Source organism: Chiloscyllium plagiosum, chromosome 18 (assembly GCF_004010195.1).
Source record: "Chiloscyllium plagiosum isolate BGI_BamShark_2017 chromosome 18, ASM401019v2, whole genome shotgun sequence".
Taxonomy (NCBI): Eukaryota; Metazoa; Chordata; class Chondrichthyes; order Orectolobiformes; family Hemiscylliidae; genus Chiloscyllium; species Chiloscyllium plagiosum.
The window spans coordinates 61,007,255-61,023,265 of NC_057727.1; the positions used below are offsets into that span (position 1 = coordinate 61,007,255).

Consider the following 16,011-nt stretch of genomic DNA (forward strand, 5'->3'; position numbering starts at 1 on the left):
AACATCCTGGCTGGTCTGTCATATTCTATCCTATATAATTTTGGGGTCATCGAATGCTCTGCTGCCTATATCTTACCCCTCAGCAGGTCCTGTTCCCCTGTCGCATTGTATTTCCTGATATATATTGTGTCCTGGTGAAGCAACAACTAGATGTTAAATTCTATTTTTTTCAAATCCCTCCAGCAGTGTTCTCTTCCCTATCTTTATATTCTCCACAAACCCTTCTAAGACATTTGCACTCGTCTACTTGTGGCTTCCTGTGTATACCCATTTATCATCAGCCGACGATGGCTTGAAACTTCCCAGGCCTTAAACCATGGTAATCCAACTCTAAAGCCTTCTGCATTTGAAATTTCACTTTTTAGAGTCATAGAGATGTATTGCATGGAAACAGACCCTTCAGCTCAACTCGTCCATGCCAACCAGATTACCTACCTTACCTAGTCCCGATTTGGAGATGCCGGTGTTGGACTGGGGTGTACAAAGTTAAAAATCACACAACACCAGGTTATAGTCCAACAGGTTTAATTGGAAACACACTAGCTTTCGGAGCGACGCTCGTTCATCAGGTGATTGCGGAGGGCTCGATTGTAACACAGAATTTATAGCAAAAATTTGCAGTGTGATGTAACTGAAATTATACATTGAAAAATTGATTGTCTGTTAAGCCTTTCATCTGTTAGAATACAGTGATAGTTTCACTTCTTTCATGTGTAAATCACAAAACCCTTTTTTTTAAAAACCCGGTGTGTTAGGATTGAGCCCTCCACTATCACCTGATGAAGGAGCGTCACTCCGAAAGCTAGTGTGCTTCCAATTAAACCTGTTGGACAATAACTTGGTGTTGTGTGATTTTTAACCTAGTCCCATTTGCCAGCACCTGGCCCATATCCTTCTAAACCCTTCCTATTCATATACTCATCCAAATGCCTTTTAAATGTTGCAATTGTACTAGCCTTTACCGCTTCCTCTGGCAGCTCAATCCATACATACACCACACTCTCCATGAAAACATTGCCCCTCAAGTCCCTTTTAAATTTTTTCCTACTCACCCTAAACCTATGCCCTCTAGTTTGAGACTCCCACACTCCAGGGAAAAGAACTTGTCTATTTACCCGATCCATGCCCCTCATGATTTTATAAACCTCTACAGGGTCACTCCTCAGCCTCTGATACTCCAGGGAAAACATCCCCAGCCTATTCAGCCCCTCCCTGTAGCTCAAATCCTCCAACCGTGGCAACATCCTTTTACATTTTTCCTGAACCCTTTCAAGTTTTACAACATCCTTCTGATGGGAGGGAGACCAGAATTGCACGCAATATTCCAAAAGTGGCCTAACCAATGTCCTGTACAGCCACAACATGACCTTCCAATTCCTATACTCAAAGGAAAGCATACCAAACACCTTCTTCGCTATCCTATCTACCTGCGACTCCACTTTCAAGGAGCTGTGAACCTGCACTCCAAGGTCTCTTTGTTCAGCAACACTCCCCAGAACCTTACTGTTAAGTGTATAAGTCCTGCTCTGATTTTTTTTTCCAAAATGCAATATCTCACATTTATCTCAATTATCTCCATCTGCTACTTCTCAGCCCACTGCCCCATCTGATCAAGATCCCATTGTAAACTGAGGTAACCTTCTTCACTGTCCACTACTCCTCCAATTTTGGTGTCATCTGCAAATTTTGTCACTATACCTCCTATGTTCACATCCAAATCATTTGTATAAATGATGAAAAGCAGTGGACCCAGCACCAATCCTTGTGGCACACCACTGGTCACAGACCTTCAGTCTGAAAGGCAATCCTCCACCACCACCCTCTGTTTTCTAACTTCGAGCCAGTTCTGTATCCAAATGGCTGGTTCTCTCTGTATTCCATGAGACCTAACTTTGCTAACCAGTCTACCATGAGGAATCTTGTCAAACGCTTTGCTAAGTTCATATAGATCACACCCACTTCTCTGCCCTCATCAATCCTCTTTGTTACTTCTTCAAAAAATCCAATCAAGTTCGTGAGACATGATTTCCCATGCACAAAGCCATGTTGACTACCCCTAATCAGTCCTTGCTCTTCCAAATACATGTAAATCCTGTTCCTCAGGATTCCCTCCAACAACCTGCCCACCATCAATGTCAACCTCACTGCCCTATAATTCCTTACCATCTTTCTTAAACAGTGGCAACACATTAGCCAACCTCCAGTCTTCCAGCATCTCACCTATGACTATCAATGATATCTCAGCATGGGGCCCAGCAATCACTTCCCTAGCTTCCCACAGAGTTCCAGGGTACACCTGACCAGGTCAAGAAAGCTTTTTGCTGATCTGACCTATGTTTCCTTACACTGTTCAGTGCTATACTTTGATTTATAATACTCTTGTGAAGGCTTTATTAAAGAAATCAAGGGTTACGGGTAAAAAGCAGGAGTATATAGTTGAGAAATATATCAGGCATGATTGAACTGTGCCAGAGGATGTGGTGGAGGCTGGTACAATTGCAACATTTAAGAGGCATTTGGATGGGTATATGAATAGGAAGGGTTTGGAGGGATATGGGCCGGGTGCTGGCGGGTGGGACTAGATTGGGTTGGGATATCTGGTCGGCAGGGACAGATTGGACCGAAGGGTCTGTTTCCATGCTGTACACCTCTATGACTATGACTCTATGACCTAATTCTGTTCCTATATCTTGACAAACTTGTTTTGAGATGTTTTAATATACTAAAGGTGTTAATTAGATACAAGCTCTTGTTGCACCAACAGTGAATGGGAATCAATATTCATCACCCTAAGGCTTATTCCTATTCGTTAGTGTAATGTGAATGTTGCTGGCTGCTTCAGCATTTATTGCCTATCCCTAACTGCCCAGCGAGCAACCACATTGCAATGGGTCTGGAGTCATATGTAGGCCAGACCAGGAAAGGATGTGTGATTTCCTTCCCTGAAGGACAATAGTTAACCAGAAGAGATTTTTCAACAATCAAGAATGGATAAATCAGATATTTATTGAATTCAAATTTTATCACTTGCTGGGATTCAACCTGTTGTCCCCAGAAGTTTATCTTGAGTTTCAGGATTACTAATCTAGTGACATGAAAACTATGCTACATCCTCGACTGATTGTTTCTGAATGCTCACCATCCTAACCATGACTGGGTCACAGTGAGAGACATCACAGAAGTAATTCCTCCCCAACCCTTCCCAAAGGCACAGAATCCAGCAGGTGGGCCACTTACAAATTCAGTAGCCAATAGCCTCTCATATACAAGCAATGGTCGGCTTTTACCTGGAGGAGGCAGCAAGGTTATGTACATGCAAAGTTAAAGTAGATATAGTAATATAGAATCTCCAGTTTCAAGTTGATTGATATGATATTTTCTTTCTGAGTTTTGGGTCATCCAGCTTATAGTGGGCATATCGCTTGCTCATTCTATGTGATCTTGAATCTACTAATCAATCTATTCAAGTACTTAAACAACAATGCAAATGTTGGTTTGGAGCAGCTAGGAGGTTTCTCTTCACACTTTAATGGGATGTGGGCATCACTGGCAAGGGCAGCATCTAATGCTCATCATAATTATCCCGGAACTGAGGGTCATGCTGGGTCAATTTGGAGGGTACTTATTTGTCAACCACATTGCTGTGGTCTGCAGTCGCATGTTTAGATTAGATTAGATTAGATTACTTACAGTGTGGAAACGGGCCCTTCGGCCCAACAAGTCCACACCGACCCGCTGAAGCGCAACCCACCCAGACCCATTCCCCTACATTTACCCCTTCACCTAACACTATGGGCAATTTAGCATGGCCAATTCACCTAACCTGCACATTTTTGGACTGTGGGAGGAAACCGGAGCACCCGGAGGAAACCCACGCAGACACGGGGATAATGTGCAAACTCCACACAGCATTACCCAGGGCCTCTGGATTACTTTTAACACAATTGCTATGGCACTGCACTCACCATCTCCTCATTTATGAAGGGATGTACTTGCATTAGAAGCATTTCAGTGAAGAGTCACTCGACTGATTCCTGAGATGAAGGGGTGAAAAAAGATTGAGTAGATTCGGATTAAACCCATTAGAGTGCAGGAGAATTAGAGGAGACCTTGCTTAACCATATATAATTCTTACGGGGCATCACTGGCTTAATGCTGAATATTCGCCCTCATAAGGAAGCCTGGAAACAGAATTATAATTTAAAAATACTGGTTTAAGATAAGACATGAACAGAATTTCTTCTCTCATAGGATCATTAGGATGCTGAAATTTTCCTTCAGAAACAGCAGTGAAGGTTGGGTCATTGACCGCACTCAAAGCTGAGTTAGACAGACCTTTGATTGAAAATGGGGGCAAACATTATGGGAGACAGGCAGGAAAATCGAGTTAAGCCTATAATCAGATCAGCCTGATCTAAGCAAAAGGCATTGCAGCCTCAATGAGTGAATAACCTACTCTTGCTCCTATTTCTTATGAACTTATAATTTTATGATATTCATCAGCTCTCCATGATACTGATAAACCCCATGTACAGACTTGCTTGAGATAATGTATGATGTATGTGGGTGGCACGGTGGCTCAGTGGTTAGCACTGCTGCCTCAGCGCCAGGGACCTGGGTTCGATTCCAGTCTCGGGCGACTGTCTGTGTGGAGTCTGCACTTTCTCCATGCGTCTGCGTGGGCTTCCTCCGGGTGCTCCGGTTGTCTCCCACAATCCAAAAATATGCAGGTCAGGTGAATTGGCCATGTTAAATTGCCCATAGTCTTAGATGCATTAGTCAGGGGTAAATATAAGATAGGTGAATGGGTATGAGTGGGTTACTCTTCGGAGGGTCGGTGTGGACTTGTTGGGCCAAATGGCCTGTTTCCACACTGTAGGGGACCTAAACTAATCTAGTCTCCTCTGGCAAGCAGAAATATTCGCACATAGTCAAACAGCCTTGATACACCCTTACATGGGCATGTTGGAATCTGATTTTGTCAATTTTATCATTTTCTCCTCTCCAACCACCTCATTGTTGAATAGTTTCATCAATATCAACACAGAACCCCTTCAACAAGATTATTTTTCATCATCACATGAGAAGGGATTTGAAGATATTTGTACCAAATTCTTCTGGTGCTCTGGCTGAGATCAACTAACATGGCACAGGTCAGGAACTAAATTTTAGACGTTTACATCCATGAGATTGTGAGAGATTAATATGTATATATAAAGGTTCAAAGTGGTTCTGAATTGTTTTGAAAATAATATCAATTAGTTTTATTTTATGGATTTAATATGTTACTTTCGATAAGAACTTAAAGCAGACTGGTTAATGTTATGATTTTTAGCCTAGGATTTGTTCCCAGATATGTCTCCTTTTCTGCCAGCATTACACCACCAACACGAATGATCTGGCTTCTCTTTTGGCTGTATCTATCTTCATTTTCAGTTCGACAGCCAGCAATAATGCTTTCCTCCTAGAGCTTGAACATTCAACTAAACATTTTCCACCTATGCTGTCTTAAAGCAAAACAAAATCTATGATGACAGCATGCCTGCATCAGGAACAAAATAAAGAATCAAAATGAATCAGGTAAGATCTCTAAATGGACATGTGACATTCAATACTAGTAAGTGGAAGAAATCACACTTTTTTTTTAATTTAAAAGTGTGGGAATTCAAAAAAGCTCCTCAGAACAGCAACAGATTGAAAGAAACCTCCAAAGGGAATTTTAGCATCACTATCTTTATTTGTCGGACAATGATTCATCAAAGTTTAACACAGTAGCCATCCTAAGTATAAAACACTGCAAGGCTCCATTTTAATTCAGAATTGCACAGGAAGATCTGAGGCAACATTTTCAGATTAGAGAATTTTGAATGCAAGAGAAAGGTTTGTTTTAGAAATCAACCACAATATTGCTGAAAGGGGCTAGGCAATCTGCAACCACAGAACTTGTGAAAAATCAATAAATATTGTCTCTTCAGAAAAGTGTGCCCTATTCACTGAGACTACGTGTGCTAGCAAACTTCAAATATTTAACTACAGAAGCTTATCACAGCTGCTGAGTCTGACTTCAAGTTTTCAACCGTACCAGTTGGATAAGAAAAATCCTTAAGCAAGTAACTGGTCAGAGATGTCAATTGAATTTATTTTTGAAATTATTAGTATTTTTATAAATATTTACTTCTAATCTTGTATTTTATCTCATAATTGCATTGCATTTTAACTTAGTGACTTTCAGCAAAGTTTTACACTAAACTTTCACTGTTCAATGTGAAAACTGTGGAGGCACTTTATGATCATGGTACAAAGCTAAAGTTTAGATTGAGTATCTAGGGGGATTAAAAAAAAACTTTCATTAGATGGACGGTTGTAATTGGAGGAAATAAATTAAAATAATTAGTAAAATAACCAGGGAGAGATGATAAGAAATCTTTTTACAGAGTGAGTTTTTATGATATTGTATGCAGTGCGTGAAAAGGCGATAAAAACAGTTGCAATTGTAACTTACAAAAGAGAAAATTGTGCAGACCTATGGGAAAAGAGAACTGAAGTATTTGGAGAGCTCTTTCCAATAGCTGGCATAGGTATGCTGGGTTAAACTGCCTTCTGTGTTATATCATTTTGTGAATCAGTTTGGCTCAGATGGCAGCAGCGTTACCTCTGAGTTAGGAGCTTCTGCGTTCAAGTCCTACTGCAGAATTTCGGTAAATAATGTAAGATGGTAGTACTGCGGAAGTGCTACATTATCCTGGTCATCTTTTGACTAAGTCATTACGTTATGTCAATGTATACTTTAAAACTTATGTGATACTTTTCAAAGAAGGACCAAGGGTTCTGTTGTGATCTGTGCATCAGCAAGCTGCACAGCAAGCTGCCAGTCATTACTTTGATTAACTGTGGAAACATGTTATGTGCAAATCCCCATTTTCAAAACCACACAGGGTCAGAACTGAGATTTGTTGGATGGAGCACTGCAAAGGGCCAGTTGTCTCAATCAATTGGATGGCAGGTATGAATTAGATTGGTGCCCGCATCACGAAGTTTGATCCCTGTTACAGCTAGAGTGGATATATGTCCTGCTTCCTCATCTGACCTTTGGAGGAGTCCAAAGCATTGTGGGTCAGGCCTACCCTCAGGCAGAGAACTGAAGAAAGAAGCTTTCTAACCGTGCCATTTGCTTGCTTAGTTTCCTAATTGTGAAACATTCTCTTTTATTTTACTGAGTCCATAAACATGAATAACCATTGCTGTATCTCTACATCCTATGGTAATGGGACAGTTGTCATCTTTAGAACCAATCCTGTACTGACCTCAAACTCCTCAGGGAGGTGGTGCAGGTTTAAACACATATAAAATCATAGTATGATGTAGCATAGAAAGTAATTCTCCTCCCACATTCCCAATTCTACCTTCCAGGGATCTCCCATTGAAGAGAATTGTACTTGATTCTGTTCAAAGAAATTTGACCTCACATCAGCAAAAGTTAAAATCAACCACACTCAGTGACAGGACTGAGTAATTCTAACTTACACTTGATTCTCTGTGATCTCTATCCTCTGACTTCCCCATTATCTTGCCCTCATTTGATCTCCTAAAAATATTAGTTCTAAGATTTTATAATTTAACAGTGCCATTTGCAATCATATATTTAGCTCCTTGCCTCAAACCAATGGATTATCGGTACAGAACTAATAAAACAACCTTAATTCCAAGGTTACAAATTAGCATCCTCTAAACTCTTTTATACCTTTCTCCTGGTCCAGTGCTCATTCTGAATGGTTAAAGCACAGGAAGACATTCAGCCTTAAGTCCATGATGGCTCCTTGTAAGAGCTGTCTACTTAGTCACACAAACCTCAACCTCTCCTTGCTTCTCTTCATATCTTTTCCCTCTAACTGTTTATCCAATTTCTTTTAAAAAGTCTCTATTCCCATTTGTGGATAGATTGAGTTCCAAGGGACATCAATATAAGGAACATCAACTACAATTTCCCCAGATCTTCTATCCCATCATTCCTCAGCGACTTCTGTGGCATTAGAGCACATGGCATTAACCTGTTTGGTCATTCATATTGAGATCCAGTTTGACCACATTAGGTAACATCAGCTCTTCATCTTGGAAACAAAATTGTATTAAATTAGAATTATCTGGAAGGAAGGCCACAAATATTCCACTTTACATACCTTAACCACTTTCTTGGACCTTACTATTCTTCTCCATTTCACATCCAACTTCAAATGATTGTTTTCCAAACTCAACTGGTCAACTTCACTGTCTCTAATACTTCCTCTTTCTCTCTGTCCAACTTCTCAGTGTCCCATTCTGATTCAATGCATCGTAAAACTGAGTCCATAGTAGTCATGTACACCATCTCATTCCCTGTGAAACTATTTCGTCCAAACCTCAGAAACTGCTCTAATGGATTATCAGTCTGCACAACAAGGTCAACAGGAGCATGTCCCAAGGTTCAACCATAACCGTCTCCTTGATCCACGTTACTCTGATCTAACGACACTGTCGTTCATTATTTCTTCATCAAAATAGCAACTGTTCCTACAATCTACCATTATCCTCTGGATGAGAATTTATCACTTCTAAGTTCACAGTGGGAGTATTCCGTCCCAATTGTATTTAAAAACTTAGCAACTAAAGTACTGATTTAATTCTTCCCTCTACTAGATCAGGCTGAAATTATCTGGATCCCAATACCATACAGAACATCTTGATTGATGTGCGTAGATATCTGTGGCTTGAAAACTGGCCTGTTCTGACACATATAAACCCATGGCAGAAATATGTAATCCTTGAATTGACGGCAGCCCATGAGGACATGAACAGCATTTTTTCCATCTCTATAAACTCAGGAATTACATTAGCTGCTGCATTTTTGCACTCTTCCTATTTTGAATTGTTTTTATGCTAATAATGCTTCTAATGTCTCCGTACAAAGTGCTTTGAGAAGCGCAGACAATCCTTTGAGGTGAGAGGTTTTACCCTTATAACTTTGATTAGTTTGTCATTTATTCTCTGCTACCTTACAATTTGAAATGTTATTATATCATCATTGATCTCTGCTCCTTCTTGCGTCATTTGATTAGAAGCAAATTATGAGCATCTTGATGATTTGGGTCAGCTGCTCAATTTTATGGCTAAGATTTGAAAAATCAATCTGGGCTGGAATGTACTCCTCAGTGGAGGCCTGCATCCTCCTGTCCCATTTGCTCATGTTCACTGTGACTTAGATCTACCTTGAGAATGAAAGGAGCTGACCCCACAACTTAACTAACAAACATGTCTGTTGATTGCATTATTAAAATGACCAGGTGGTAGATATTTAACTTGAAGATGGCACAGAAAAGGTGGTATTGAACAAGCAACTTTTCATAAGCCAAGGATTATCAGGGTCTGTAAAGTGGCCAAATGATCAATCAGTCCTGGTTTGTGCCATCGATTGGAACACACTGAGACAAATTTTAATCCCCATGTTTGCTACCATTTTTGATGATATGGAAAGAAGTTTGCTCTTCTCAATTTGTCACTGCATGAGTAATCCAGAGGCCCAGGCTAATGCTTTGAGATGACTAAATGCTAATCATCATAGACCAGTGATGAAACAGGGGACACCATTGCATCTGGTAGGATTTAAATTCAAGTAGCAAATTAGGAATATAAAGCTAGTTTCAGTATTAGTGACCATGACAATTACCATCGATTGCTGTAAAAATCTTCTGGTTCACTACTGTCTTTTAGGAAGAGAAATCAGCCTTCCTTACCTGGACTGGCCAATATGTGATTCCCGACCCTATAGCAATGTAGATGACTCTTGATTGCCCTCTGACATAGCCAAGCAAGCCACTTAGTTCAAGAGCAATTAGGAATCAGCAAAACATTCTGGTCTTACCTGTGACGCACGAAAGAATAAAGAGTAAGATTTCTATTTCTACACTTCTTTGACATCTTCTCATCTTATGGTAATAACAAGGGAACTGATTTATTAATGTAGTTGCTCCACATTTCTGTATCATTAGATTAGATTCCCTACAGTGTGGAAACAGGCCCTTCGACCCAACATGTCCACACCAACCCTCCGAAGAGTAACCCACCCAGACCCATTCCCCTACCCTATATTTACTCCTGACTAATGCACTTAACACTATGGGCAATTTAGCATGGCCAATTCACCTAACCTGCACATCTTTGGACTGTGGGAGGAAACCAGAGCACCCGGACAAAACCCACATAGACATGGGTAGAATGTGCAAACTCCACACAGACAGTCGCCCGAGACAGGAATCAAACCCGGGTTTCTGGCACTGTGAGGCCTATGGGAAAAATGTCACTCATGATCGCTTAAACATCACCCGGACATCTAACGCAAAGTATAGCACAGCCTGAATGAAGGTTGAAATCATATTTATTAACAAAAGTAAATTTAACACAATATATTTAAAAATTGTAAGAAAGCTGCACTCGATACAGTACCTCTCACAGAAAGCTGCTCTCACATTTGGCAGCTGACATCATGCATGCGCAGAACGGAGCGGACCCCAGCGCATGTGTAGAACGGCAAAAACACGGGCTCATGCACAGAATGGTGCGGAGATCTTGGTACAAATATGGGCGAATGAACAGAATGAAGCATGCGAACCAATCCCTGCTGGAATTCAATATTGCTAGCTGAGGTAAGCATTCTCCAAAATAATATTCCCTAATTCTTCAGCGACATTATAGCCAAATCGCAGTGCCGAAACTGTGTTATTCCAGAACTACCTGTACAATCACATCAGTTCAAAAAGCTGATTCTTATCAGGATGGTTGGCATATTTCAATGTGCTTACATTGAGTAGCTGATCAAAGGCATAATTGAATCCTGATTTATATTCTGTCACTCCCTGGGCATTCATGTCTTGCACGGCATCTTTGAGGACCTTCTTATTCCGTACATTGGCTTGAACCAAATGCTTGAAGCAGGCCACTGGTTTGGCTTCGTCATTGAACTGCAGAAGGGAAAAAGCCAGTCACAAGGCAGTCAAAGAACAGCAACATCCGGGTGCTAACAATAGAGGCCATTAATTAACCAATGACAAGTCAGGACATTATTCATCAACCAAAGGCCAGAGACAGACCAAGGGCCAATCTTCAACCAACCACAGGCCTGTGAAGAACAAGGGGCCATTCAGCAACCAATTGCATGCCAATTGAGTCATCAAAATCTAAACGCAAACTAGTCAATTGGTGAATTACATCTTTCAATTACATAGTTGCCTAGAGATTTATGTAACAGAGACAAAAAGATGACACTTCAAGATGGAGGTGCCCTCTCAGCTCATTCTAAAATGTTAAAAACATCCACAGTGCCGGACTCATCCTGTGGAGGGAGATCCCATCCACAGTGTGGCCAGTGACTGCTGTGAGTGTCTTGAAGCCACGGCCATGGGGCATAATTTAAAAAGTGAGGAGGGCAGCTGAACCCCCAAACCCTCACCTGAGCCTGCTGCCTAAGACCGCCTCCACTTGCTGTCCATGTTTTTTGGTCACTATAGAGATCCACTAGGAATTTCTAATTAGTCTAGGATACAGACCTAACAGGGTGCTTACTTGCTTTATTGGCTATCTACTGCTCACCTTTTCGGAAACCACCTGGAGTAAGACCTTGCCAGTAAACTGGCCTTCTGAAGAAGACTCTCTAAACGCTAAAAATTAACTCTGCTCTCTCTCCACAGATGCCATCAGACCTGCTGAGTTTCTCTAGCAATTTCTGTTTTTATAACAGTAAACTGGCCTGATGGACAACAGCATGAAATTCTTGGCCTGTTCACCTCTGGCTTCAGTGTCACCAATCTTCGACAACACAGGCTGAAGAGTTAGCACAGCCAAGGCAAGATTTAGGGTACCACATGAAATACATCGGGTCACGAATAGCCACCTTCTCAAGGATAATTAAGGACGGACAATAAATGTAGGACTAGCCAACAACACTTCTATCCCAAGAATGAATTACAACAGCCAATGTGTGAAATATACTTAATGATTCAGTTCGATAGTTCTGTGGTAAAGAATCCCAGATTCACTATCCTGCGAGAGAAATAAAAAATTCTCCTCATCCTTGTTTCAAATGTGAGACCCTTTATTCTGAGACTATGTCCAGACTCCACCACAAGGGGAAATGACCTCTCCCATATACCCTGTCAAGGACTCTAAGACTTTTGTCTGTTTCAATAAGGTCACTTCTCATTCTTCTAAATTTGAGAGAGTGCAGGCCCAACCTACTCAACTGCTCCTCATAAGACAGTCTTTCCCTATCTGGGATCAACCTACTGAACTTCCAATTTCAGTATATCTTGCCTTAAATAAGGGGACCAAAACTGTTCACAGAATTCCAACTGTAATCTGACTAATGCCTTGTATAGTTTTATTAAGAGCTCCTTATTCATATACTACAATCTTGTTTGCAATATAGGCCAACATTTCATTTGCCTTTCCTATTGTCGGCTGAACTTGGATTCATGGATCCAAGTGATTCATGGATGAGGACTCCAAAGTCTCTGTTTGGTTCAGCTTTCTGCAGTCTTTCCCCATTTCAATAAACTCGGCTCAACCTCACATTTTCCCACAATATATTCCATCTGCCAAGTTTTTGCTCACTCACTTTAACTGTCTATATCCCTCTGTGAACTTGCAGCACTTGCTTTTCCAACTATTTTTGTGTCATAAAAATGTACAATCATTATTAATATGGCACACTTCTATGAACTCTTTCCTCCTCAGCTCATGGCAATTCTGTGTGGCTTTCCTGAGTTATGTTTCAACTAGCCAACCAGTAATACCCAGGTTTTAATATCCTCAGGTATTCACGGTGAATTCCAGTTTTAGACACTCAACAGTTTCACAGTACCACCAAGAGGTTCTGACGCTTTTCCTGCTAAACAGAAGAACTGACCTCTTCTTTTTCCCTATATTTGGTTGTTTTTGGTATCTCCTCTATATCGAGGTCTCCTGTAATGGTTGTTACAGCAGTTACTTCCTTCCCACCAAAGTTTTTTTTAAGAAATGACAAAATGAAAGTGACAATAAATATCAACAAGATCGCTATGATCCATAAGCTGACATCAAGTAATTATCTAGCAGCACGTTTACTCTATTATAGTGCAGTGTGAAGGAAAATAAAAGTTTTGTTCCCAGAAAGAATCAAACTATCTTTCAGATGAAGGTAGTCAAGGGCATAACTGTTATTCTGACATACTGAGCAGCTAGTTACATACCGACTGGTTAGAGGAATGCAAGTGGTTGATGGACACAGGGTAAATCAGCAGTCCCCAGAGATGGGATATATCAATAAGTGCTGAGGGGTAGAGGGAAGTCCTCATCAAGGAACTGTCTCGTTTCGATAGAAGATGAAGGTAAAGTAAGGAAAGATTCCTGATGAAGGGCTTTGGCCCAAAACGTTGATTTTCCTGCTCCCTGGATGCTGTATGACCTGCTGAGCTTTTCCAGCACTACTCCAATCTTGACTTTGATCTCCAGCATCTGCAATACCCACTTTCACTTAATAAACTACCTAAACATTCACATCACTGCCTGTAGTGGGAACTATGGTTCAAAAACCCCAAACTCTAACAGTTAGTGTCATAAGTGTTATTTCGCAAAAGTCAAGGTCTAATTAGTTCTAAATTTTTAGCAGTAGCTCTAAATTGCAGTTAAACATGTGTAGAGCTGTTTAGTAAAACCAGAAGTTACAATGGCATCAATATATAATAGGGACCAATTTATAGGGAGTTTGACATGCAAAAACTAAGGCAGACAGAACAAAAGATGTGCTGCAGTGATGGAGGTTATGAACTGAAACTTGTTTGCTTTGGTTAAAAACAAGGACTGCAGATGCTGACTTGACACTAACATTTTTTACAAACCCACCGACTCCCACAGCTACCTGGACTATACCTCTTCCCACCCTACCTCCTGCAAAAGTGCCATCCCGTATTCCCAATTCCTTCGCCTCCGCCATATCTGCTCCCAGGAGGACCAGTTCCACCACAGAACACACCAGATGGCCTCCTTCTTTAGAGATCGCAATTTCCCTTCCCATGTGGTTAAAGATGCCCTCCAACGCATCTCATCCACATCCCGCACCTCCGCCCTCAGACCCCTCCAACCGTAACAAGAACAGAACGCCCCTGGTGCTCACCTTCCACCCTACCAACCTTCGCATAAACCAAATCATCCGCCGACATTTCCGCCACCTCCAAAAAGACCCCACCACCAGGGATATATTTCCCTCCCCACCCCTCTCCGCCTCCAAACAGACCCCACCACCAGGGATATATTTCCCTCCCCACCCCTCTCCGCCTCCAAACAGACCCCACCACCAGGGATATATTTCCCTCCCCACCCCTCTCCGCCTCCAAACAGACCCCACCACCAGGGATATATTTCCCTCCCCACCCCTCTCCGCCTCCAAACAGACCCCACCACCAGGGATATATTTCCCTCCCCACCCCTCTCCGCCTCCAAACAGACCCCACCACCAGGGATATATTTCCCTCCCCACCCCTCTCCGCCTCCAAACAGACCCCACCACCAGGGATATATTTCCCTCCCCACCCCTCTCCGCCTTCCGCAAAGACCGTTCCCCCCGTGACTACCTGGTCAGGTTTCCAAACTTCCAGCTCAGCACTGTCCCCATGACCTGTCCTACCTGCCTATCACCTTTTCCACCTATCCACTCCACCCTCCTCCCTGACCTATCACCTTCATCCTCACCCCCACTCACCTATTGTACTCTATGCTACTTTCTCCCCATCCCCACCCTCCTCTCATTTATCTCTCCACCCTTCAGGCACTCTGCCTGTATTCCTGATTAAGGGTTTTTGCCCAAAACGTCGATTTTCCTGCTCCTCTGATGCTGCCTGAACTGCTGTGCTTTTCCAGCACCACTTTAATCTAGAACTTGTTTGCTTTAAGTCTGAGTTGCACCAGATTTTTGAAAGCTTGCTTGCTGCAGGGCTAGTAAGTCTTCTTGCTGTATTGTATCAAACTCACCACATTATTATCAACCCCTACCCTTGTGTGTCCATTTTGCATCCCATCTTACTGCATGCCATTCATGGAACAACTCCCCACTCAGAAAATATCCACTAAAAGCATGGAACCCCTAGTGTTCATGCCATCTTCAAAAGGCCACAGTACATTTGGATAAGTACGAGCATTCCCAAGTTGCCCTCCTCAGCATTATCCATTCAGAGTAATATTAACGTACAGCACGGAAACAGACCTTTGGGGTCTAACTTGCCCATGTCAACCATATTTCCTAAATTAATCTCGTCCCATTTGTCAGCATTTAGCCTATGTCCTTCTAAATCCCTCCTATTCACGTATCCATCTAGATGCCTTTTAAATACAGGAATTGTATCAGCCTCCACCACCTCCTCTGGCAGCTCATTCCTTACACACACCACCCTTTGCATGAAAAAGTTGCCCTTAGATCCCTTTTGTATCTTTTACCTTTCACCTTAAATCTATGACCTCTTGTTTTGCACTCCCCTACCCTGGGAATAAAACCTCAGCTATTCATCCTATCCATGCCTCTCATTTTTTATAAACATCTATAATGCCACTCCTCAGGCTCCAACACTCCAGGGAAATGGCCCCAGCCTATTCGGACTCTCCTTATAGCTCAAACTCTCCAACTCCAGCAACATCTTTGTAAATCTGTTCTACATCCTTTTAAGTTTTACCGCATCTTTTGTATAGCAGGGAGACCAGAACTGAACACAGCATGCCAACATGGCTTAACCATTGTCCTGTAGAGCCGCAATATGATATTCCAATACCTATACTCAATGCACTGACCAATAAAGGCAAGCGTACTAAATGCTTTGTTCACTACCGTGTCTACCTGTGACTCCACCTTTAGGGAACTATGAATATCTCCTAAATTGGCAATCTCTAGAAATAGTGTGCATCAGCATGTGCTTGGGGTTAGAGGCCAGGCCTTGTTATGTGATCCTTGTTAGGTAG

At 41.8% G+C, this 16,011-nt stretch overlaps 1 protein-coding gene across 4 annotated transcripts in view; it reads right to left on the reverse strand.

The window, feature by feature from the left end:
- Positions 1-16,011, reverse strand: part of cacna2d2a (calcium channel, voltage-dependent, alpha 2/delta subunit 2a) — an 810,266-nt gene that overhangs the window by 155,058 nt on the left and 639,197 nt on the right. For 3 of the 4 annotated variants that reach the window (XM_043708453.1, XM_043708452.1, XM_043708451.1), the window contains one exon: positions 10,833-10,991. The exons of the other annotated variant lie outside the window; for it this stretch is intronic. In XM_043708453.1, the coding sequence (XP_043564388.1) occupies positions 10,833-10,991 (159 nt within the window). The remainder of the gene's footprint in view (positions 1-10,832; positions 10,992-16,011) is intronic. 4 annotated transcript variants of the gene reach the window in all.